Source organism: Bufo bufo, chromosome 4 (assembly GCF_905171765.1).
Source record: "Bufo bufo chromosome 4, aBufBuf1.1, whole genome shotgun sequence".
NCBI classification, from domain to species: domain Eukaryota; kingdom Metazoa; phylum Chordata; class Amphibia; order Anura; family Bufonidae; genus Bufo; species Bufo bufo.
The window spans coordinates 295,315,265-295,342,336 of NC_053392.1; the positions used below are offsets into that span (position 1 = coordinate 295,315,265).

General features: G+C 45.0%; 1 protein-coding gene across 1 annotated transcript in view; it reads right to left on the bottom strand.

Annotated features, from left to right (window-relative positions):
• IBTK (inhibitor of Bruton tyrosine kinase) overlaps positions 1 to 16,217 on the bottom strand; it is a 134,052-nt gene extending 117,835 nt beyond the window's left edge. The window contains exons 1-4 of the mRNA XM_040428692.1: positions 16,056 to 16,217; positions 14,053 to 14,683; positions 2,177 to 2,273; positions 688 to 812 (exon numbers count right to left, since the gene is read on the bottom strand). Coding sequence (XP_040284626.1) covers positions 688 to 812; positions 2,177 to 2,273; positions 14,053 to 14,373 — 543 coding nt within the window. The 5' untranslated portion in view covers positions 14,374 to 14,683; positions 16,056 to 16,217. The remainder of the gene's footprint in view (positions 1 to 687; positions 813 to 2,176; positions 2,274 to 14,052; positions 14,684 to 16,055) is intronic.
• Positions 16,218 to 27,072: the final 10,855 nt, after the last annotated feature.

Below are 27,072 nucleotides of genomic sequence, written 5' to 3' on the forward strand. Positions count from 1 at the left end.
CAACCGTTATTTTAATATACCGTAATTGTGCATGAAAAACTAGTTTAATCATTTACTTTCCGTTAGAAAAATGCTCCAGTTGTGAGATATTCTCTTGACATTCATTGTAATGCCGCCCGTAGTGATTCATATGTATAGTAATGCGCGCATCCATTACTGAGCTGGATGAGTAAGGTCACACATGCTCCGCTCCATCCTTAGCTACTGTTAGAAGCTGTGACAGGCTGCATTCACATGGCCGTGTGTGGTCCGTGAAATGCAGTCCATGTGGCGGCAACATTTCCTGGACTGACCACGGCTCATGTGAGCTGAACTCATTGCATTAGAGTGACCGCCCTACTGTGGCCCTATTGTCTGGGGCAGAAGACCTGCGTGGGGCTGGAACTCACACGATCATAGATGCAGTGAGTTCGGCATCGGTCCAGGAAATGTGGCCACCACACAGACCGCATTTTGTGGATCGTACATACTGTAGCTGTGAATGCAGCCTTGCAGGTAGAGAAAGGACCCCCCCAATAAATGACACGCACCCTGAGCTGCCAGAGCAATTGGAGCAATGAATGATGAGGCCTCTGGATCCATGTGAGGGACAGGGCATTGTTAGAAAGACTGTGTATGTCACATTTTCGTTCTTTACATCAATCATGGGAGAAACCCTTCAAACACTATTTTGAGCACCAATTTTACCTGTTTGATATATATGCCACAGCGAGGAAACATATCAACCAGTTCAGGGTGATGTTTGCTTTGTTGGTTGCCGTGCCCTAAGGTAAAATTAACATTATTTCCCCAGGTGTATAATTCTGTCAGATCTGAAAAAAATGGAAATGGAAAGTATAAATTACAGATATTCTATAGACTGCAGAGCTTGTTTTAGGCAAAGTATGAATACGGGCAATGCCTTCTAGGTCTCATGGGGGAGATTTATCAAAGACTGGTGTTTTACGCAGTCCTCATCCTAATGTAGGCACATCTCCGGCAATGCCTTTCAGGGGTTAAAATAAAAAATACCTCACCCACTTGAAAAAGACAGAATACTCGCTTTGCAATGGAGGGAGCACGACCTGACGCAGCCAGCATCGCAATGTCTCATGTGACGTCACAACAATGGGAGTGCCAGGACATGCTTCCTCACGTTTAAATGGATGAGGTGAATGTTTTTTTGTTTTCTGACCCAGCAGAATGCGGGGCACTATTGGGGGTTATATTTATACTGTAGGGCACTATTGGGGGCATTTTATATACAGGGGGCCTTATACAGACAGGGGTCACTATGGGGGCATTGCACACACTGGAGGCACTACAGGAGGCCATTATAGATACTGAGGGCACCATGTGGGTGTATAATATATACACTGCAAGCACTGAAAGGGTTTGGATGTTCAAAAAAAATGATATTCATCTATTTTTCATGGCCATTTTTAACAGCTATGAAAAACGGAAGCAACGTGGCCATTAAAAATAGACAAACAACCAGAAAAAGGATGCAGAACGGCAGTTTTTTTTTTCACTGTGTGAATGATGGCTGATAAGAATGTGGATTAAATAAGGGTTTATGACCTCTTAGGCAGCTTTCACACGAGCATTTTCACAGGATTCAGCAGGACTCAGTAAAAAAGCTTCCGTTACTGATAATACAACCATCTGCATGCGTTATGAACGGATCCGGTTGTATTATCTTTAACACTGCCAAGACGGATCCGTTAAAAAGACAATGGGGGAAGGTTCCGTTTTCTATTGTGTCAGAGTTAAATGGATCTGTCCCCATTGACTTGCATTGTGGGCCATGATGGATCCGTTTTACTCCGCATCCCTGGACGGAAAGAAAACCGCTGCCTGCTGCGGTTTGCTCTCTGGTATGGGAATGCAAACAAACAGAACTGAATGCTTTTTGGAGCATTCTGTTCAGTTACGTTTTGTCCCCATTGTCCTCAGGATAGGTCATCAATATCAGATCGGCGGTGGTCCGACACCCCCACCAATCAGCTGGTTGTAGAGAGCGCTGCCTTCTCTTTATTGTTTACCTGCTCGCCGTCACAACAGCAGCAAGTCAAGACTGATTATATACAATTAACACAAACGGCACATCACAATTTGGTAACATGGGTCACGGTGAGACATGTCAGTGCTACCAAAGCTGTCAAAGTTCTGAAGGAAGAAAGATCTATGTTCTTACCACTGGCTTGGAAAACGATATGAGAAGGACGGTCCTTCATGACAAGGTCCAGGGCAGTGAATCCATCTTTATCTTGGGTGTGGAGATTACTGCCATGCTTGAAGACAAAATACACAGAATATGACTTAGCGATTCTCACTGGGGCATACAGCAATACAGGCTGAAGAGGTTACCCAAGGAACATGAGAAGGTGTAAATATCTCCTCAGCCATTCTTCTCTAGGTCAGCGGGCACTGGGAAGTATGTAATCAATGGGCATGAACTACTGCACACGTGGTAAAGACGTTCAGCTGATCAGCATGGGCCATGGTCTGCCCAATATATAACTAGCTGACCACAGGAAGAATGAAATAAAACAGCATGTATGTAATCTCTTAGAAGAGAAAGATGACAGTATACAACAGGTGTGAAATTGGGAAATGACTAGGTACTTTGATTACAGATTGCAGCCAAAGTGGTGTTTCTTAAAAAGGTCCTATCACCTCTCCGAACAAGTGTGTTGTAGTGAATACTATTCCCTATGAAATAACGATTCAGGATCTGCTTTTGTTCTCTCTCTGTAGTTTAGGGATTGTAAAGGATAGTAAATCAATCTACCTAATTAAACCTAAGTAGAAAGTCAGGTTTTACCACTAGGGACAGGATAAGGCCCTGATTTATTATTGGCCCTACACTATCTTTTGTCGTAGAAAAGTTCCAAGTCCACAGGATTCCTGACTTTTTAATTTTCTAGTCGCAATATGCATTTCACACCACCCTCGCCACAACTAGACGAGGGCAGGGCAGCTCGGTCATTATTTACACCAGAAACTGCCGCAAATAATGAATGAAATCCATGGCTGTTCAGAGCCGTCGTAGATTTCACGCTGGCACACAGAGAGCAAGAGGAGCCATTTAATATATGATGAAGCCTGCACCTTGTCCGCCAGCGCAGGCCCCATCAAAGCCAAGTTAGCACACGCCAGCCTTGATAAATCAGGGCCTAGCTGTCTGTAGACAGGGCAGAAGCTGTTGATAACATCATGTGTTCACTGCACAAGAGCTTTCAAATAGATGGTACTCTCTTTACGTTTATGAGCCAGTCTTTTTTAATCCAAAAACCTGTTGCAAAGTTTTTACAGTTCATAAGGCATATTTCCCAGCATGACCAGCAGAATATATTTCACTACACAGCCACGCAACTGCGCATTTTTCTTTCCAAAAACCTGTTGCAAAGTTTTTACAGTTCATAAGGCATATTTCCCAGCATGACCAGCAGAATATATTTCACTACACAGCGACGCAACTGTGCATTTTTCTTTCCAAAAACCTGTTGCAAAGAATCTACGTTTATAAATGTGCAACAAGTGTATTTTAGTGCGTCACCCACAGCATAGTATTGTATATTTGTGTCGCACCCAGGAGCGTCAAATTGCCTCTTGCTGTTTCGCAAGACCTGCTGCAATTTTTCTAGCATTTATAAGTGCACAAATAAACATATTTTAGTGCATCAATAGCAGGGCACATTTTTGTCACACCAGCAGACGTCCTGTTGTACCCTCTCTGTTTCCCAAAAACGATATAAACTTTATTTAATAATTTGGCAGCTGGTACAAAGCGTTTCGGGGCAGAAAACACCCCTTCATCGGGTACAGACTGCTCATACAGTGAACATAACTACAAGACACACTTAAATACATAAAAAACCATCAAAATGGCATAGGAAGGGGAGTGGAGGGGGAGGTCCTGACCCCTCCACATGTCAAATGTTGAATATACAATTCAGCTTACAAAATCAATCCCATCTTTGAATAGGGCTCATTGTTGAATAAAACATTGGTGGTCAGTGTGGAGTAAATGAAGAAATTTCATACAAACTAACTTATTTGGGGATGTTGGAGCGGTGTCTGGCTGAATGAGAAAGCCGGAACACAACGCTCTGCTGGGTGAGGTCATGTGATAGCAGCGGCGGTCAGATGACCGCTCCATCAACTAGCAACCGGACGCTACTCCTCCTGCCCTGTTAGAATGTATGGGCGGGAGGAGGAGCGCATCGGAGGAAGCAAGCGCTGTTGGTAACTCCGATGCTGCTCGTGAATGGGATGGAGAGTGGGGGAAATTAAATAAGAGGAGAGAGGGAGGTCAAGGATACACTCCTATACTAAAATAGGAGGTGGAGGGGGAAAGACAAGAGGCAGGGCTGCCAAGGAAAGATAAAGCGTTTGGGGATAAAAAACGCCAGCCATATTATGACACACAAAAATAAATAAGTAACAATAAATATGAATATTAATGTAAACAAATGAATCAATATAATAGAGAAAAAAAATAATAATTAAATAATGATAATAAATAGGCAAAAAAATTATACAATTAAATCGCATAATATTAATTGATATTAATAATAAAAAATGAATATCAATGACCTCAACTCTTGGATTACAACTAAAATCATCTATATACGGTAATAAAATTGATTACCCGGATTAGCAATATAATCATAATCATAGGACAGACTAAGCAGGTCTATAGAGGTAACATACGTATAATATTAATTGATATTAAATGAAAATAAATAATCAATAACCTCAACACTTGGAATGTAACTAAAAACATCTATATAATCAAATTGATTACCCGGATTAACAATATAATCATAATCACAGGACAGAATAAGCTAGTCCATAAAGGTGACATACGCATAGAACATGATGAACTGTGACAGTATCAGTTTGGTGGTGACTGCAAGGAGCGAACTGGAATATATAAAGAAGTAATGTGTGAAATGAGTAAAATATCTCAGTGCAGGGCTGCAATAGGAGCACTAAAGTCAGAATATAGTAAAATTAAGGGGTATGGTGACGCGGCATTGGGAGAAAAGGGGAAAAAAATAAAAATGATCATAAATTGATCTCAAAAGCTTCATTGAGACCGCGTGGGTTCAGACTATTAGGCTGGGTTCACACGAGCGTGTCCGGATTAGTTCCGGATGCGTCCCGGTGTGTTGCGGCAAACCCGCGCGAGTAGGAATGCAATTGCAGTCAGTTTTGACTGCGATTGCGTTCCGTTGTTCAGTTTTTATCGTGCGTGTGCAATGTGTTTTGCACGCGCGTGATAAAAAACCGACTGTGGTACCCAGACCCGAACTTCTTCACAGAAGTTCAGGTTTGGGTTCGGTGTTGTGTAGATGTTATTATTTTCCCTTATAACATGGTTATAAGGGAAAATAATAGCATTCTGAATACAGAATGCTTAGTAGGTGATCAGTTGAGGGTTAAAAAAAATAAAAAAAATTAACTCACCTTCTCCGTTTGTTCGCGTAAGTCCCGGTCTCTTCTTTACTTCTCAAAAGATGAACTATGGGCTAAAGGACCTTTGATGACGTAAGATCACATGCTCCAATCACATGGTCCATCACCGCGGTGATGGACCATGTGATTGGAGCATGTGATCTTACGTCATCAAAGGTCCTTTAGCCCATAGTTCATCTTTTTAAAGAACTAAAGACCGGGAGAACTACGCGAACAAGAGGACAAGGTGAGTTAATTTTTTTTATTTTTTAACCCTCAATTGACCTTCTACTAAGCATTCTGTATTCAGAATGCTATTATTTTCCCTTATAACCATGTTATAAGGGAAAATAATACAGTGTATAGACTGTCACCTAGCAACCGTGCGTGAAAATCGCACCGCATCCGCACTTGCTTGCGGATGCATGCGATTTTCACGCAACCCCATTCACTTCTATGGGGCCTGCGTTGCGTGAAAAACGCAGAATATAGAGCATGCTGCGATTTTCACGCAACGCATAAGTGATGCGTGAAAATCATCGCTCATCTGAACAGCCCCATTGAAATGAATGGGTCCAGATTCAGTGCGGGTGCAATGCGTTCACCTACCGCATTGCACCCGCGCGGAAATCTCGCCCGTGTGAACGCAGCCTTAAGCTTCTAGATCCAAAACATTTCTCGTCTCCGTAAGATTTTGATTATGTTATAGCCATTGGATTTAATCTGCTCTATCGGGGCGATAGTAAATCCAAGGAATGAGCCTTGATGGTGTTCAGTGGCGTGCCTAGAGACACTGTTGGAGAAATCTTTTTTTGACATTGGATCTATGTTTATTCAGTCTACTGCGGAGAGTCTGGATGGTCCGCCCCACGTACTGCAGGCCACAAGGGCACTCGAGTACATAAATTATATTGGACGAGCCGCAGTTCAAGTGTCCTTTGATCAGAAAGGTATTTCCACTGGAGTTGTGAACCGTTGTTGTAGTGCGTATACTATTGCAGCACAAGCACTTGGGCTGCTTACACTTAGAGCTTCCAACTGGACCAGCGCCGCCCGGGCATAAATCCAGACTCAATTTTGGTTTAATTTGGCTGGGTGCCAATAGGTTCTTTAGCGACTGGGCCCTCCTAAATGTCATACGGGGTCTCTCTGGTAGAATCTTATTTAGAATGGGGTCTCGTTTGAGGCTAAACCAGTGTTTGGAAAGGATCTTTTTAATCGTGGTGTGATTGCTATTAAAAGTGGTTAAAAAGTTGGTACTAAAACCTCCTACGGGCGGGTCCTTCTTGGCGGTCAAGCTTCTTTTATCCGGTAGGCAATCTTCTTGTGTAAGTGCACGGGCTCTATTAAAGGCCGCTTCTATTATCCCAGAGGGGAAACCTTTCTGTGCAAATCTGGTGCGAATAATCTCACTCTAAGCGATGAAGTCATATGTCACTTTATGTGGTAATACATTTAAAAGCCATTCTAAGGGTCCATTCAAACATCCGTAAATGTTCTGCAGATCCGCAAAACACGCACACTGGAAATGTGCATTCCACAATTTGCGGACCGCACATCGCCGGCACAATAATAGAAAACGCCTAAGAATAGCACATGGTACATTTTTTTGCAGAAACGGAAGCACGGATGCAGAAGTGCGGATCCGCAAGTGCGGATGCGGACAGCACATTCCAGCCCCATTGAAAATGAATGGGTCTGCACCCATTCCGCAAAATTTGCGGAACGGATGCGGACCCATTTTGCAGACGTGTGAATGGACCCTTAGATGGTTTTCTTGTGACACAGACTAAAATGTACCACTGTCATGAAGTACAAAGTGTTTCACCTTTATTTACTAAAAAAAAAATATATAAAATTGCAATTTTCACAATTCGAATTTCTCTGCTTTTCAGATGGATAGCGATACCTTACAAAATAGTTATTACTTTATATTCCCCATATGTCTACTTTATTTTGGCATCCCTTTGCAAGACAAATGTAAATTGTCTTATTATTATGCCGGGCTTCCTGGTTTTATAAACACCCTACACGTGGCCCTATTCTTCTGGCTGGACATACAACAGGGCCCAGGAGTATAACAGCACCAGGTACATTTGAGGTACGTTGATTTACGCATCTTGTGCCGACAACTGTGGAGGCTCTGGGCTGAAATAATAAATGGATCCCTATTAAGTGACCTCATTATAGAAACTACACCCCTCAAGGTATTTATTAAGAGGAGTAGGGAGTATTGGACCCCACAAGTGTTTTTCAGAAATAATGAGGACTTGGCAAAATTAATAATGTAAGTTTTCCACAGAAATGTCATTTCAGTGCCCAATACGCTGTGCCCATAGTGTACCATTTAACCCCTTAAGGACACGGCCATATTTCACCTTAAGGACCAGGCCATTTTTTGCAAATCTGACGTGTCACTTTATGTGTGAATAACTTTAAAACGCTTTGACTTATCCAGGCCATTCTGAGATTGTTTTTTCGTCACATATTGTACTTCATGACACTGCTAAAATGGAGTAAAAAAAATAATTGCTTATAACATGGTTATAAGGGAAAATAATAGAATTCTGAATACAGAATGCATAGTACAATAGGGCTGGAGGGGTTAAAGAAAAAAAAATTATGCACTATTTTGGGGTGCATATGACTTTTTGATCGCTTGCTATTACACTTTTTGTGATGTAAGGTGACAAAAAATAGCTTTTTGTACACAGTTGTTATTTTTTTACGGTATTCACCTGAGGGGTTAGGTCATGTGATATTTTTATAAAGTAGGTTCTTACGGACACGGCAATACCTAATAAATATGTCAACTTCTTATTTATTTATGTAAGTTTTACACAATGATTTCATTTTTGAAACAAAAATAAATAAATCATGTTTTAGTGTCTCCATAGTCAGAGCCATAGTTTTTTCAGTTTTTGGGCGATTATCTTGGGTAGGGTATTAATTTTTTTCGGGATGAGATGACGGTTTGATTGGCACTATTTTGGGGTGCGCATGACTTTTTGATCGCTTGCTATTACACTTTTTGCGATGTAAGGTGACAAAAAAATTGCTTTTTTTACATTTTTTTTTTTTTACGGTGTTCATCTGAGGGGTTAGGTCATGTGATATTTTTATAAAGCAGGTTTTCACAGACGCGGCGATACCTAATATGTGTGTTGTGTTTTTTTTCCTGTTTTTTATTATAAAATAAGGGGAAAGGGGCGTTTTTTTTTTTTCTTTTTTACTTTATTAATTTTATTACTTTATTAAATTTTACTTTACTTTATTTCTGATCTTCACTTTTGGGGGTCTGATCCCCTCTGCAATGCATTACAATACAGATGTATTGTAATGCATTGCAGAGGGGATCAGACCCCCAAAAGTGAACATCAGAAATAAAGTAAAGTAAAAAAAAAGTGTTTTTAATAAAATTAATAAAGTAAATCAGAAATACATCTGTATTGCAATGCATTGCCTGTAAGTGTATGACACTGAGTCATACACTAACAGGTTGCCTAGGAGACGGGCCTGAGGCTGGATCTCCTTGGCTCCCGTAGAAGGCATGTCCCGTTGCCGTGCAAGGCATTGGGCAGCCTCTGCACGGCATCGGGCTGCCTTCTGAGACATCGAGTCCCCGCCACAGCAGCTCAGGGACTTGATGGGCTCATTTAAACACAAACTCCTATGCCACGGTCAGCAGCATAGAAGGGGTTAATCCGCAGAGATCGCTGATACGGGCGGGGGGGGGGGGGGGTCAGGATCCCCCTCGGCATTGACCCAGGGTGCCTGCTGATTGATATCAGCAGGCACCCCGTTCCGATCACCCGGCCCTGCAAATGGTTAGGCGGGTTCAATTGGGTACGGAAATGCCATAAATGTGAAAGGACCCTGCTGTTTTGGTACATTAGAGGGTTTAAAAGGGAAAGACCACTTTGGCTTTTGCAGTGAAGATTTACGGGCACCATGTTGCTTTTCAACATCCTTTGGGGTACCAAGTACAGCCATTCTGTTATTATTTGCGGGATGAGTTGCCATCACCATTTGTTCTATTTTGGGGTACATACGACTTTTTGATTGCTTTTTATTTCGCTTTTTGGGAAGCAGGATAAAGAAAAAGCAGTTGCTTTTTGGGTTTTGTTATTGCGGCAAACATCGTGTGGGAAGAATGACACGTTATCTTTATTCTGCTGGTCAGTACAATTACACAAATACCAATTTTATAACGTTTATTTATTTTTATTTTTTTACATTTTACCAATCATAAAGTAAAAAGATAGACCAGGCACTCTATATATGTAGCATAATTTTTTTTTTATAGCAGCAACAGATATCCAATAGTGCAACGATGTAGTCAAATAGCAGCAATGAGAAAACCGCAGTATGGTATGAGTAATCGCAACAATGATTAAAATCCAGCCATAGAAAAACCGCAGTCCATAGATGGGTCTTTACATATAATATTCCTCCTATATCTCGGCAGGAAGTGCAAAGGTGCAATCACTAGCAGCAATAATTAAAGGCCAGCCATGGGAAACTGTGAGCCATACACAGGTATTTGTATACAATGTTCCTCCTATATCTCGGGTCCGAGTATCCTTAAATATTCACAATTCCACTATTGATTTTCTAAAACAGCGCATACCCGCATATCACCAGTCTTTTCAATGAGGCAGGAAAGACCAGAAGGTACAGAGCGGTGACTTACCGCGGTGGCGTCCCACCTGGTTGTAGTTACTGTGTCAATATTACCTTTGTCTGGTCGCTGTTCACCTGTCTAAATGCGGGCTTGATGATTCGTAGTAGAACAGATGTCTACTGACTGTGCATTCAGCGGGTTGTGCGTTCAGTGGAGTTGCGTATCGGCAGAGCTTTATTTCAAAAGCTTCGATTCAAATCCAGGGAAGATTCTTTTGCCAGCATGCCGGTGCAAGGTATAGCCCATACGCGTTTCGGGGATGTAGAAGTGACCCCCTTCCTCAGTGGAGGAAGGGGTCCCATGGCTCAGTTTCCCATGGTTGGACTTTAATTATTGCTGCTAGTGATTGCACCTTTGCACTTCCTGCCGGGATATAGGAGGAATATTATATGTAAAGACCCATCTATGGACTGCGGTTTTTCTATGGCTGGATTTTAATCATTGTTGCTATTACTCATACCATACTGCGGTTTTCTCATTGCTGCTATTGACTACATCGTTGCACTATTTGTTGGATATCTGTTGCTGCTAAAAAAAAATTATGCTATTTATATGCTGATAACTGTATCATTACTGTCACTGATTATTTACGCTGCTTTGTCACATCAGATGTTGCTGCCATTTATCCTTTATGTTGCTATGTTATAATAGATATTTTTATTAAACAATTAAATATTTTAACAAATTATCATCTCGGTTTTGGCTACATATATAGAGTGCCTGGTCTATCTTTTTACTTTCTGACTATTTTCTTGTGGCTGGGTGGGCCACAAAGACCAAGAGCACCTGTTCCACGTTGTCTAGCTGCAGTGATCCACAGATACTCTATTCTATTTTTCCAATCATGTTTTTTCGTTGCCATTTTCGGAAAGCTGTATTTTAAATTTTTCTGACGATGGTATTGTGTGAGGAGTCTGGCGGGAAGAGTTGATGTTATTATTGGTACCATTTGCTGTATATATGATTTTTCTGATCGCTCGATATTACACTTTATGTGAGGCAAGGTGACCCCCAAAAAAAGGCTGTTTGGTACAGTTTTAAATTTTTATTTGTTGTTGTTTTTTTATACAGGGTTCACCTGACTGGATAGATCATATGATAATGTTATAGAGCCGGTTGTTACGGACGCAGCGATACCTAATGTTTTTTGTTGTTGTTGTTTTTCTTATAATTAAAAATGGCTTGATAAGGGGAAAGGAGCACTTTATGTAAAAAAAAATTTTTTTTTTTACTTTTTTACACCCACTATGAGACTTCAACTTTTGGGTGTCTGATCCCTATTCCAATACAGTAACAATACATACTGTATTGTACTGCATTGAAACTGCTAGCAATGCCGGCGGATACAGCAGGTGCCCAACTGTCCCAGCCAGGCCACTGCACTGATCGGGTGCGCGTGGCTCATGTGCCCGTCTGATCAGTAGGACAATTTGCAGGAAGTCATTTCCCGTTGTGAAGTAATAGTATGTCAAATGTAGGGAAGGCGTTAAAGGGATTGTCAGTGTTAATTTTAGTTTTAAAGGCACCGATGCAAACTTACCAAAACCAAAAAGATTTATACTCACGGTTCTGGACCCTCCACTCTGTTCCAGCACTGCCATTTCAATCCTCTCCACCAGGATTTGCATTCATGACTACAGTGGTGACGTGCCTATATACTGCGCATGACCGCTGCAGCCAATCACTGGCCTGAGCAGTCTTGAGCTATATACAGCTGAGGCAAGTGACTTGCTGCAGCAGGAGGAGTTTTGAAATAGTGAGCTTAAGTAAGGGCTCTTTCACACTTGCGTTGTCCGGATCCGTCGTGCACTCCATTTGCCGGAAGTGCCCGCCGGATCTGTAACACCGCAAGTGAACTGAAAGCATTTGAAGACGGATCCGTCTTCAAAATGCGTTCAGTGTTACTATGGCACCCAGGACGCTATTAAAGTCCTGGTAGCCATAGTAGTAGTGGGGAGCGGTATACTTACAGTCCGTACGGCTCCCGGGGCGCTCCAGAATGACGTCAGAGCGCCCCATGCGCATGGATCACATGATCCATGTGATCACGTCATCCATGCGCGTGGGGCGCCCTGACGTCACTTTGAAGAGCCCCAGGAGCCGCACGGACTGTAAGTATACTGCTCCCCCGCTCCCCACTACACTTTACCATGGCAAACAGGACTTTAGCGTCCCGGCAGCCATGGTAACCATTCAGAAAAAGCTAAACGTCGGATCCGGTAATGCGCCGAAACGACGTTTAGCTTAAGGCCGGATACGGATTAATGCCTTTCAATGGGCATTAATTCCGGATCCGGCCTTGCGGCAAGTGTTCAGGATTTTTGACCGGAGCAAAAAGCGCAGCATGCTGCAGTATTTTCTCCGGCCAAAAAACGTTCCGGAACTGAAGACATCCTGAATGGATTTCTCTCCATTCAGAATGCATGGGGATAATCCTGATCAGGATTCTTCCGGCATAGAGCCCCGACGACGGAACTCTATGCCGGAACACAACAACGCAAGTGTGAAAGAGCCCTTATTTTTCTTATTTTAATAGGTTCAGTACCTCATACGGACAACCCCTTTACAACTATTTTATAGAAAAAAAAATATAGGAAGCAGAAATTCTGCTGGTTCCTGCAATCTGTATGCAGTTTATCAGCATCCAGCAGACATTTAGGCTCCATTCACACGTCCACAAATGGGTCCGCATCTGTTCCGCAATTTTGCCGAACGGGTGCGGACCCATTCATTCTCTATGGGGACGGAATGGATGCGGACAGCACACAGTGTGCTGTCCGCATCTCCGGAAAAGATAGAACATGTCCTATTCTTGTCCGCAGCTTGCGGACAAGAATAGGCATTTCCATAGGGGTTCCGGGCAGGTGTGTTGCGGATCCGCAACACACCACGGACGTATGAATGGAGCCTTAACAGCTCCGCCGTCACGGTGATGGCCCACAATGCACTGCTCTCTGGTAGCAGGAATCCAGCAGGAGAATAAAATGTCACGGAATTAAATTCAGAAGTGGATAAACTGTTTACAAAGGTATGGCACATAGATTTACACAGAGGCACAAATGGATTTTACAGAAGGGTGCAATCACACAGGGCAGACATTTCTGCGTAGTCCCATTCATCTGAACGGGGTTTGCAGACATTCAGATGAATGAAACCAAATTTCAGTAGCAAAAATGTCAACAACTAATTTGGTGCATGTGAACAAATGAAAATGAATAACTATTGCTTATTGTAGTAAACACATACATCCCTCTTAGGCCTCCTGCACACGAACGTGTGCGCCCTGTTGCTGTATTGCGGACCGCATTTGCGGATTCGCAATACACGGGTGCTGTTCCGTGGGCATTCCGCATCACGGAGCTGGAGTGTTAAAGGTTGCTACCCGACGGTCCACGGCAGGGATGGCCAACCTGCGGTTCTCCAGCTGTTGCAGAACTACAACTCCCAGTCTACCTACAGCTATCAGCCTACAGCAGGGCATGGTGGGAGTTGTAGTTTTACAACAGCTGGAGGGCCACAGGTTGGCCATTCCTGGTCTACGGAGTTAAGGAAAACAAACAGGCTTTCTGGCAACCACTGGGTGTTACAGTAAGCAGATCTATTGAAGAAATAGGCCAGAAATGTTTTTGCCTGGAATACCCCTTCAAGGGTATGATCACATGGCACTGTCGTGCCGCGGTTGTAACGCAGCCGCACAGGCGACAGTGGCCTCCACTTAAACACTGCACTGTTTAGTCGGTCTGCATTGTTAACGGCCGCACAGCACATTCAATACTGCACGTCCATTAACAATGCAGACCAACTAAACATTGCAGTCTTTAATTAATTAGAGCCCACTGAGGAGTGTATGACCGCTGCATGGCCACGTTGCAACCGTGACATTACCACACCACGTGGTCAAACATATGCTTCAACAGGCTTACCTTTAATAGAGTCAGGGCACAATCTATATGGCCATAGAAGATGCTTCTGTGTAACGCTGTCCATCCAGATTCTTTGTCTTTGGCAGACAGGTCTACACCTTTGGCAACCAGCCAATCCAAGACACTTTTCTTACCACAGGACGCCGAAATATGAACGGCATTGCGCCCAAAATCATCCTTCAAGGTGGTGGCATTGCAGCAATAAGAAGAGAGGAAGGCCTTGATTTGCTGCTCACTTCCTCTAGTCACCGCGGAGATGACATCCAGCGCGTGCTGAAGGGAGCGGCAGCGTACCGTACATTCTGGCCATACCACATCCATACTTGGCGCTCGTCAATGCCGAGAAATCCTTCACAATGTACCAAAGAAATAAAAAAAAAGTGAGGCTCAGACGGACAGCAAAAGGTTTCCAAAACCCTTGGGCACTGTAACATTAAGTATAAATATCCGTACAAATACTGTCCCCAACCCCGGGTGTGTACAAAAATAGACCTCTGAGATATAGTCTTTTATTACGTTCCTGCCATAAGTCCAGCACCAAGAGAGAAGGCAGATAGGGCAGAGGGAGGGGTCCACCCCCCCTCTCTGAGGACGTCACCTTCCTTTAAATTTCCATGATTGCGCAGTCCCCCTGTGCATGACAAAACAAAAAGTGAGCCGTTAGTATGTGCAAAAAGACGGATGCAGCACTACTTGCTAACAAACCTGCACTTATACCGTATTATGGCTCTGCACGTGAGCGGTATACTTTATGCCAACCAAAAATGTCCTAATCTAATGGAGAGTACGTGATTATCACTGCAACATGTCCTTAAAGGGGTATTCCCATCTGAGACAATGGGGGCATATCACTAGGATATGTCCCCATTGTCTGATAGGTGTGGGTCTCAGAGGTGGGACCCGCACCTACCTCATAAAGGCAGCTGGCAAAGTCCCGGAGGGCACACCATGCATGCTCTCCATTCATTTCTATGGGGGTGCTGAAAATAGCTGAGTGCTGGCTCGGCTATTTCCGTCGGACTACATAAGAAATGAATGGGAGCGGTGGCCGCGCAAGCGCAGTGCACTCCGGTTCACATGTATGAGGAAAGCGTTTGGTTTTCACCTCTGGGACCCGCACCTATCAGACAATGGGGACATATCCTAGCGAATAATGGGAATACCCCTTTAAGTTCTCAATGAAGGTAAGCTGCTGCCAGAAAAGTTTGGCTGGCGCTTACTCCCCTCTCCCTGTGGAGAACATATGGACACTCAGCGTGGTCAAGTTCGCATATATACTCAATAGGGAGAGGAGAGTAAGGGATGCGGAAGTTCTGGGACCCATTGTCAGTTAGAATTCACGTAATATCAGTATTTGGTCAGTGATTGTGAGCCAAAACGGAGGTGCAAGCCAAGTACAGGGAACAAGAGCAAATGTTCCCATTACACTAGCAGCGCGGACAGGACACCGGCATTCTTTTTGGCATGTAAACTACAACAGAAAACAAGCACGCGACCTTATTAAATCCGCCCTATAGCGTCTACTATAAATATGCACGACCTGTAGAGATGAACTAGGTCTCCTCAGGGACTGCTACGGCCTACAATACCCTATAGAATCCATAAGCTCTGGGATCGGTGTCGTTTCTTACAGATTGCAGGTCATACGGACAGTACAAGCTTTTCAGGGACAACACAGGGACTGACATATGACATGGCTCATGGAGGCCATCTCCTAGTACCAGCCTGACCGCCACCTGCCAGATCCAACCCCACAGGGGTCCCAGACTGATAGAACAGTAGATTAAAGTATGTCCCTATTCTACAAGCTGTGCCTTTAATACATTCATATTATATATCATATCTCTACCGACACCACAGCCCCTGACGGGTGACAGGTCACATGGACCTTATGTGCTATGCTGATTGCAGGGCTGAGCACCTCTCTACAGCAGGCAGCTGAGCGAGCCCCTGCACAGCCTAGGACAAGCCTGTCTCCCCTCTGCAGGACTACAGCCTCTCACCGGTCGCTAGTTGAAGACTGAAGAGCTGGGGGCGCACGGGGACATGACACACAATATGTTCTTCATGACGTGGCCACGGAGCAGACACACAGGACGGCAGCCGACAGGCTCAGGACTAGGAAACCACCGGGGTTCCGTTAGATTTCCCTACCCCGTGAGATTTCCCTAACTCGTCACTTCCGGCCGCACCGTACATGACGTGGGGAGGTGTGACGTGTCGTGCCGCGCCGCGCAAGCGCACAACGACGCGGTAGGGAAATTTCACAGCAGTTAGCTGGACACCGGCCGACACTGCGCATGCGCCGGTAGCCTCACCAGCGGTTAGAGTAGGGGAAAAATTATGGGCCAATGCGCAGGCGCGGTGATAGCATGGATGTTCTCAGCTGGACACCGGCCATTGGCCAACACTGCGCATGCGCTGGGAGCCTCACCAGCGGTTATGGAAGGGGAAAAATTATGGGCCAATGCTTTTTCCCTACCCTAACCGCTCCACATAGCAGAGCTGAGTGCGGGATATTGGGGTCATGGCAGAGCTGAGTGCTGGATTTTGGGGTAATATCCCGCACTCAGCTCTGCTATGTGGTGACCTCGATATTCTGGACTTACTGCTCCTTATGATTTGTGCGCACTCAGGGGTAGGGAGATCTGATGGAAAATTTTGCGCTGGAAAATCTACCTACCCCTAAGTGCGCACGCGCATGAAGTCCTTCTCCCGCGGCGCTGCAATGATTTTTTGCTAATCCAGTGGATCTGCACTTGCGCAGCGCCGCACACACCCTCCTCCAACTGATTCCTGTGCGGCCGCGTCACTTCCGGTATAGCGTTTTGGCAAGGTATAGAAATCTGGCAGAACACCGGACGACACTGCGCATGCGCCGGGAGCCTCACCAGCGGTTAGGGTAGGGAAAAAGCACTGGCCCGTAATTTTTCCCTACCCTTACTCTGCTGTGAAATTTCCCTACCCGGTCATTGTGCGCCGGCGCGGCACACCTCCTCACGTCATGTCCGGTGCGGCCGGAAGTGATGAGGGTAGAGAAATCTCATGGGGTAGGGAAACAGAACATCGGTGTTCCATGAAAATCTGCTACCCTCGTCACTTCCGGTAGTGACGTGGCAGCATCGGAAGGCTGAGTAGGAAGTGTGTCTCCGAGATCGCCACCTCAGTGGCTGAAAAGAAGGTGTGTTGGCGCCTGCGCAGAACCAACTAGGGTAGTGAATTTTCACAGGGAGTTAATGTGAACGCGCCGAGGGAGGGTAGGTTAGTTTTACGGTCCACCGCGCATGCGTGCTGCCCGCAACCCTATTGGCTGGGGAGGTAGAGACATGTAACAGGTAACTCGCACAGCAGCATCTGAACGCGCCGGGGGGCGGTAGGTTAGATTTATAGACCACTGCGCGCTGCCCGCAACCCTATTGGCTGTGGAGGTAGGGACATGTAACAGTTAACTCGCACAGCAGCATCTGAATGCGCCGGGGGGGGGGGGGGGGGGGGGGGGGTGACAATTGCGGGCAACTGCGCACTGCACGCAACATCCTTGGCTGGGCACGTAGGGACATTTCACAGTTCTCTGCACTGTATGTGAACACGCCGAGGGGTAGGTGAGATTTACGGGCCAATGCGCATGCACGCCGAGGGTAGCCAAAAATTACGGGCCACTGCGCATGCGTGACTAATGGTCATCCATTTCTGGAGCTGTTGTAATCGCGTGACTAAACTAACGGTCATACTTTGGTGGAGCTAGTCTGAGCTGCGCTGATTGATCAGATTGCTCATCTGTTTGATCTCTGACAGTGCTTACTGCAGTACGTTACAAGGCTTACCAGGACACAAAGTAAGGATATATTATTTTACCAACTTTACAATCTCTGCCCCATCAGTCCTCTATACCGTCAGTGACAGCCTTGTCTGCGCAGTATATTGGGGGTCTGTGAAGTATATTCTGGTGGTCTGTGAAGTATATAGGGGTGGCCTGTGCATTAGCTGTTGGAGGGTAGATGGGGGGCAGTATTATTACAAAGGGGGCTGTAAGTTACATGTGGGGGGGCAGTGTATTATATTTCGGGGCTGTGCGTTAGATGGGGAGCTGTGCAGTACGTGTGGCCTCTGTGATAGATGTCACCAGTTGTAGTTTCACTAACAAATCTTAATTTCCTAGACCTCATATGCCATTACATGCTTTTTGCTACGAAACTGCAGCCATCTAGTCACTGAGAGAAGGATGAGAAACCGCACCCCAGCCGGCCCCACATCTGCAACCAGATCAGTCGGTCAGTGAATTGTGTCATCTCCATCTCTGTGCGCATTGTTAATGTCTAGTACTCCCAATTCTTATATTTAATACGGTGTCTCCCACAATCCTCGTGTCTGTCTACTTTGGGTTACGTTGCAGTTTGCTAACCATGCAGTAACTCGTGTAGGTGTGATATATAGACCACCTGGTCAAGTTAAAGAACTAGATGATCTACTAGTTGAAGAAATAGCTAAAATGACAATGAAAGGAGAAGTTATCATTATGGGAGATTTCAATCTTCCAGATATAAACTGGAAAACCAAAATAGCAAGTTCTACCAGGAGTACAGATATTCTAAATTCCCTACTGGGGTTATCTCTACAACAAGTGGTTGAGGAGCCAACCCGGAGGGAGACCATTTTGGATTTGGTATTCACAAACGGGGATTCGGTATATGATGTCATTGTAGGCGAAACCTTGGGATCTAGTGATCACCAGTCAGTGTGGTTTAATATAAGAACTGTGAAAGAGTCCCACCACACAAAAACAAAAGTTTTAGATTTTAGAAAAACAGACTTTTCAAAAATGAAATTAGTCATAAGTGAGTCCTTATCAGACTGGAACGGATTACATGGAGTCCAGGAGAAATGGGACTACTTAAAAGGTGCATTATTGAAGGCAACAGAAAATTGCATTAGACTTGTCAGTAAAAGCAAAAAAAGGAGGAGACCAATGTGGTACTCAGCAGAAGTGGCCCAAATCATTAAAAATAAAAAGCTAGCATTTTGTAATTATAAAAAAACCCAGAGCAATGAAGATAAGGAAATCTACAAGATTAGGCAGAGAGAGGCCAAGCAAGTTATAAGAACTTCTAAAGCGCAGGCAGAAGAAAAACTAGCTCAGTCTATGAAAAAAGGGGATAAGACATTCTTCAGATATATAAATGAAAAAAGGAAATTAAAACAAGGAATAACTAAATTAAAAACAAAGGACGGAAGGTATGTAGAAGAGAATAAAGGGCTAGCCGACTGCCTTAATGAATACTTCTGTTCAGTTTTTACAAAAGAAAAAGGAGAAGGACCTCCACTAGAAAGAATGACTATTAAATCGTTTGATGCATGTATCTTTACAGAGGAAGATGTTCTAAGTTTGCTGTCTAAGGTGAAGACAGATAAGTCACAGGGGCCTGATGAGATACACCCAAAATTATTAAAAGAGCTTAGTGGTGAGCTGGCAAAACCGTTAACAGATTTATTTAACCAATCATTAGTAACAGGAGTCGTCCCGGAAGATTGGAAATTGGCAAATGTCGTGCCCATTCACAAGAAAGGTAGTACGGAGGAATCGAGGAACTATAGACCAGTGAGTCTGACATCAATAGTAGGCAAATTAATGGAAACCCTATTAAAGGATAGGATTGTGGAACATCTAAAATCCCATGGATTGCAAGATGAAAAACAACATGGGTTTACTTCAGGGAGATCATGTCAAACAAATCTTATAGATTTTTTTGACTGGGTGAATAAAATAATAGACGGTGGAGGTGCAGTAGACATCGCATATCTAGATTTTAGTAAGGCTTTTGACACTGTCCCACATAGAAGACTTATCAATAAACTGCAGTCATTGAGCATGGACTCCCATATTGTTGAGTGAATTAGGCAGTGGCTGAGTGACAGACAACAGAGGGTTGTAGTCAATGGAGAACATTCAAAACAAGGTAATGTTACCAGTGGGGTTCCACAGGGATCTGTACTGGGACCGATTTTGTTTAATATCTTCATAAGTGATATTGCAAAAGGCCTCGCTGGTAAGGTTTGTCTTTTTGCTGATGACACAAAGATATGTAACAGGGTTGATGTTCCTGGAGGGAAACGCCAAATGGAAAAGGATTTAGGAAAACTAGAAGAATGGTCAGAACTCTGGAAACTGAAATTTAATGTGGATAAGTGCAAGATAATGCACCTGGGGCGTAAAAACCCAAGGGCAGAATATAGAATATTTGACACAGTCCTGACCTCAGTATCTGAGGAAAGGGATTTAGGAGTAATTATTTCAGAAGACTTAAAGGTGGGAAGACAATGTAATAGAGCAGCACGAAATGCCAGCAGAATGCTTGGATGTATAGGGAGAGGTATAAGCAGTAGAAAGAGTGAAGTGCTTATGCCGCTGTACAGAACACTGGTGAGACCTCACTTGGAGTATTGTGCGCAGTACTGGAGGCCATATCTCCAGAAGGATATAGATACTCCAGAGAGAGTTCAGAGAAGAGCTACTAAACTAGTACATGGATTGCAGGATAAAACTTACCAGGAAAGGTTAAAGGACCTTAATATGTATAGCTTGGAAGAAAGAAGAGACAGAGGGGATATGATAGAAACTTTTAAATACATAAAGGGAATCAACTCGGTAAAGGAAGAGAGCATATTTAAAAGAAGAAAAACTACCACAAGAGGACACAGTTTTAAATTAGAGGGGCAAAGGTTTAAAAGTAATATAAGGAAGTATTACTTTACTGAGAGAGTAGTGGATGCATGGAATAGCCTTCCTGCAGAAGTGGTAGCTGCAAATACAGTGAAGGAGTTTAAGCATGCATGGGATAGGCATAAGGCCATCCTTCATATAAGATAGGGCCGGGGGCTATCCATAGTATTCAGTATATTGGGCAGACTAGATGGGCCAAATGGTTCTTATCTGCCGACACATTCTATGTTTCTAATATATGGGGACCACCAGTCTGCATGCACTGTCTGATATGCCATTTAATCTAAGATTTTATATTTTTTTTGTGTGACGCCACTCTGACAAGCTTATGCCACACGAAGTACATAAAGAAATCAATGTCACGAGACAAGCTGCTCCTGTTTGCACAGCTACTCAGTGCTCCAGATGGCGACCAAAATGGTCGCCAATGCGACTTAGAATTAGAAAATGGCGACAAGACTTTGTAGTCTTGTCGCCATTTGCGCCTAAACCCTCTGCTGCTCTGTCGTTTTAAGGCTGCGCGCCGGCTTTTTCTTCTGTGGTTCCTTTTACACTTAGCCGACGCTCTCTGGTCTCAGGAGAAAGCCCCGCCTACCCACTTCGCCATTGGCTGCCAGGTATAACCCGGGAACTACAATCTGCTGGTCTAGTTAGTAGGTGAGGAGAGCTCCTCCCACTGATTCGTCAGAGCCGCCCGTTCACTGGAGACATGTCAGGGAGCTCCGGAGTCCTGTGTTCACTCTGCGCCGTGCATTATAATTCATGTATAGTGTAATGCTCCCCCTGACACATTGCCTCAGGACTGTGCCTCTGCCGAGCACGATGCGGCCTCCACATACCAGGTAACGAGACTGGCGAGCAGAGGCTGGGCTCTCTTTAATGGAATCTCTGTCTCCTCTGCCCTGAAATATGTCATGAAGCCGCTCAATATAGATTTCATGCTGGCTCTGACACGGTGGTTTTAACTTTCAGCGCTGATGTCACATAGTAAGTCTGCCTTGTAGCTGAAGATGAATGGATCCTGTGAAACCTCCCACATGACAGCAGTGTGATCTCCAGGTCAGGTTTAGACCATGTACTGCAGAGGCTGCTGGGGGGGACGGCTGTTGTTGAGTGGTTAATTATAACTACACTTTTTTATGTATGTAATTCTGCTCTCCTGGAGATGTAACTTTTTTTTTTGTATTTTACTATATCTTAAGTGTATTTTTATTTTATAGTACCCCTTTACAATCCTGGGTGCATCATAACTGCCATGTGTTACAGCAAAGAAGGGGTTTTCTCACACTGGGGTCCCCACCAGTCCATAGACCCAAGGGGCCACAGTGCTAGGTAAAGTGTCCCACTAAAGTTTTCTCTGAAAGGCGCCTCTGACAACCCCTACCGTGCTGGATACGGCCAGTGGGGCGGAGGTGACGTTCAGTCAGGAGTGTTCGCTGCGTTTGGGGACCTGGTGACAGTCCCTACAGTCAGCTGCCCTCTGCCCTGTCTGATCGTCCGGTCACAGCCATAGCCGCCCTCTGCCCTGTCTGATAGTCCGGTCACAGCCATAGCCGCCCTCTGCCCTGTCTGATAGTCCGGTCACAGCCATAGCCGCCCTCTGCCCTGTCTGATAGTCCGGTTACAGCCATAGCCGCCCTCTGCCCTGTCTGATAGTCCGGTCACAGCCATAGCCGCCCTCTGCCCTGTCTGATAGTCCGGTCACAGCCATAGCCGCCCTCTGCCCTGTCTGATCGTCTGGTCACAGCCATAGCCGCCCTCTGCCCTGTCTGATAGTCCGGTTACAGCCATAGCCGCCCTCTGCCCTGTCTGATAGTACGGTCACAGCCATAGCCGCCCTCTGCCCTGTCTGATAGTCCGGTCACAGCCATAGCCGCCCTCTGCCCTGACTGATCGTCCGGTCACAGCCATAGCCGCCCTCTGCCCTGTCTGATCGTCCGGTCACAGCCATAGCTGCCCTCTGCCCTGTCTGATCGTCCGGTCACAGCCATAGCCGCCCTCTGCCCTGTCTGATCGTCTGGTCACAGCCATAGCCGCCCTCTGCCCTGTCTGATAGTCCGGTTACAGCCATAGCCGCCCTCTGCCCTGTCTGATAGTCCGGTCACAGCCATAGCCGCCCTCTGCCCTGTCTGATCGTCCGGTCACAGCCATAGCCGCCCTCTGCCCTGTCTGATGGTCTGGTCACAGTCGCTGTATCGGGTGACGCCCCTCTTCAGGACTAAGGTCCTCATACACATTAGATGCCAGTGGCTGCACACATGGACTCCTGTCTGCTTCCCTTGCATTATGTTAAATGGTCATGTGATGCAAGGGAAGCAGATCTCCACTGTGACCAGTAATCGTCTTGATGGCACTGCAGTCTAACGTTTTCATAGAAAAACCCAAGACAAGCAGCGGAGGCCGGGAAGCGAATGAGCCGGGACCCAGCCCCTAGGGATTACCAACGTGAATCTGCCTAGTCTGATAGGTCATGGGAATGAGTGCACAACCCCTTTTAACTGCGTGGGCTGTAACCTAGAAAACCCCATGCTCCTAGTCCTAAGCATCCCAGCTATATTATATGCATTTTAAATTTGGCGACTAAAAATTTCATTTGGCTCCTAAATTTTTCAGGTTAGGAGCCAATGGCTCCTTGATATTTTTTTTTGTCTGGAGCCCTGCTACTTCACCATAGTGTACTGTGATCACCGCTAGTTCAGAGGTAGGTGACCTTAGTCAGTCCAGATGCTGTGAATTAGATCTCCCATCATGCTGGCAAAGCATTATGGGAGGTGTAGTCCAAACATCTGGAATACCAAATGCGTATGAATGAAAAGTATGGTGTGTGCGAATGGTCAGTAACAAGGGTTGAAGCCTTGACATGGCATTACTGCTCACATGTGTATCCATGTGCCAATTCAACCAATGTGAGTGACTGTAATACTGATGAGGTAACCATAAATACTGTGACGATGGAGAATTAAACTACCGTGTCTCCTAAACACCGCCCTATACTGTAACCGTGTCTCCTAAACACCGCCCTATACTGTAACCGTGTCTCCTAAATACCGCCCTATACTGTAACCGTGTCTCCTAAATACCGCCCTATACTGTAACCGTGTCTCCTAAATACCGCCCTATACTGTAACCGTGTCTCCTAAACACCGCCCTATACTGTAACCGTGTCTCCTAAACACCGCCCTATACTGTAACCGTGTCTCCTAAACTCTGCTTATACTGTAACCGTGTCTCCTAAACTCCGCTTATACTGTAACCGTGTCTCCTAAACACCGCCCTATACTGTAACCGTGTCTCCTAAACACCGCCCTATACTGTAACCGTGTCTCCTAAACACCGCCCTATACTGTAACCGTGTCTCCTAAACATCGCTTATACTGTAACCGTGTCTCCTAAACACCGCTTATACTGTAACCGTGTCTCCTAAACACTGCTTATACTGTAACCGTGTCTCCTAAACACTGCTTATACTGTAACCGTGTTTTCTAAACACCGCTTATACTGTAACCGTGTTTCCTAAACACCGCCCTATACTGTAACCGTGTCTCCTAAACACCGCCCTATACTGTAACCGTGTCTCCTAAACACCGCCCTATACTGTAACCGTGTCTCCTAAACACCGCTTATACTGTAACCGTGTCTCCTAAACACCGCCCTATACTGTAACCGTGTCTCCTAAACACCGCTTATACTGTAACCGTGTCTCCTAAACACTGCTTATACTGTAACCGTGTCTCCTAAACACCGCTTATACTGTAACCGTGTCTCCTAAACACTTCTTATACTGTAACCGTGTCTCCTAAACACCGCCCTATACTGTAACCGTGTCTCCTAAACACCGCCCTATACTGTAACCGTGTCTCCTAAACACCGCCCTATACTGTAACCGTGTCTCCTAAACACCGCTTATACTGTAACCGTGTCTCCTAAACACCGCCCTATACTGTAACCGTGTCTCCTAAACACCGCTTATACTGTAACCGTGTCTCCTAAACACCGCTTATATTGTAACCGTGTCTCCTAAACACCGCCCTATACTGTAACCGTGTCTCCTAAACACCGCCCTATACTGTAACTGTCTCCTAAACACCGCCCTATACTGTAACCGTGTCTCCTAAACACTGCTTATACTGTAACCGTGTCTCCTAAACACCGCCCTATACTGTAACCGTGTCTCCTAAACACCGCCCTATACTGTAACCGTGTCTCCTAAACACCGCCCTATACTGTAACCGTGTCTCCTAAACACCGCTTATACTGTAACCGTGTCTCCTAAACACCGCCCTATACTGTAACCGTGTCTCCTAAACACCGCTTATACTGTAACGTGTCTCCTAAACACCGCTTATACTGTAACCGTGTCTCCTAAACACTTCTTATACTGTAACCGTGTCTCCTAAACACCGCCCTATACTGTAACCGTGTCTCCTAAACACCGCTTATACTGTAACCGTGTCTCCTAAACACCGCCCTATACTGTAACCGTGTCTCCTAAACACCGCTTATACTGTAACCGTGTCTCCTAAACACCGCCCTATACTGTAACCGTGTCTCCTAAACACCGCCCTATACTGTAACCGTGTCTCCTAAACACCGCCCTATACTGTAACCGTGTCTCCTAAACACCGCCCTATACTGTAACCGTGTCTCCTAAACACCGCCCTATACTGTAACTGTGTCTCCTAAACACCGCCCTATACTGTAACCGTGTCTCCTAAACACCGCTTATACTGTAACCGTGTCTCCTAAACACCGCCCTATACTGTAACCGTGTCTCCTAAACACCGCTTACACTGTAACCGTGTCGCCTAAACTCCGCTTATATACTGTAACCGTGTCTCCTAAACACCGCTTATACTGTAACCGTGTCTCCTAAAATCCGCTTATATTGTAACCGTGTCTCCTAAACACCGCTTATACTGTAACCGTGTCTCCTAAACTCCGCTTATATTGTAACCGTGTCTCCTAAACTCCGCTTATACTGTAACCGTGTCTCCTAAACACCGCCCTATACTGTAACCGTGTCTCCTAAACACCGCTTATATTGTAATCGTGTCTCCTAAACTCCGCTTATACTGTAACCGTGTCTCCTAAACACCGCTTATACTGTAACTGTGTCTCCTAAACACCGCCCTATACTGTAACCGTGTCTCCTAAACACCGCCCTATACTGTAACCGTGTCTCCTAAACACCGCTTACACTGTAACCGTGTCGCCTAAACTCCGCTTATATACTGTAACCGTGTCTCCTAAACACCGCTTATACTGTAACCGTGTCTCCTAAAATCCGCTTATATTGTAACCGTGTCTCCTAAACACCGCTTATACTGTAACCGTGTCTCCTAAACTCCGCTTATATTGTAACCGTGTCTCCTAAACTCCGCTTATACTGTAACCGTGTCTCCTAAACACCGCTTATACTGTAACCGTGTCTCCTAAACACCGCCATATACTGTAACCGTGTCTTCTAAACACCGCTTATACTGTAACCGTGTCTCTTAAACTCCGCTTATATTGTAACCGTGTCTCCTAAACACCGCTTATACTGTAACCGTGTCTCCTAAACACCGCTTATACTGTAACCGTGTCTCCTAAACTCCGCTTATATTGTAACCGTGTCTCCTAAACACCGCCCTATACTGTAACCGTGTCTCCTAAACACCGCCCTATACTGTAACCGTGTCTCCTAAACTCCGCTTATATTGTAACCGTGTCTCCTAAACACTGCTTATACTGTAACCGTGTCTCCTAAACACCGCTTATACTGTAACCGTGTCTCCTAAACTCCGCTTATATTGTAACCGTGTCTCCTAAACACCGCCCTATACTGTAACCGTGTCTCCTAAACACCGCCCTATACTGTAACCGTGTCTCCTAAACACCGCTTATACTGTAACCGTGTCTCCTAAACACCGCTTATACTGTAACCGTGTCTCCTAAACACCGCTTATACTGTAACCGTGTCTCCTATACACCGCTTATACTGTAACCGTGTCTCCTAAACACTGCTTATACTGTAACCGTGTCTCTTAAACTCTGCTTATATTGTAACCGTGTCTCCTAAACACCGCTTATACTGTAACCGTGTCTCCTAAACTCCGCTTATATTGTAACCGTGTCTCCTAAACACCGCTTATACTGTAACCGTGTCTCCTAAACTCCGCTTATATTGTAACCGTGTCTCCTAAACACCGCCCTATACTGTAACCGTGTCTCCTAAACACCGCCCTATACTGTAACCGTGTCTCCTAAACACCGCCCTATACTGTAACCGTGTCTCCTAAACACCGCTAATACTGTAACCG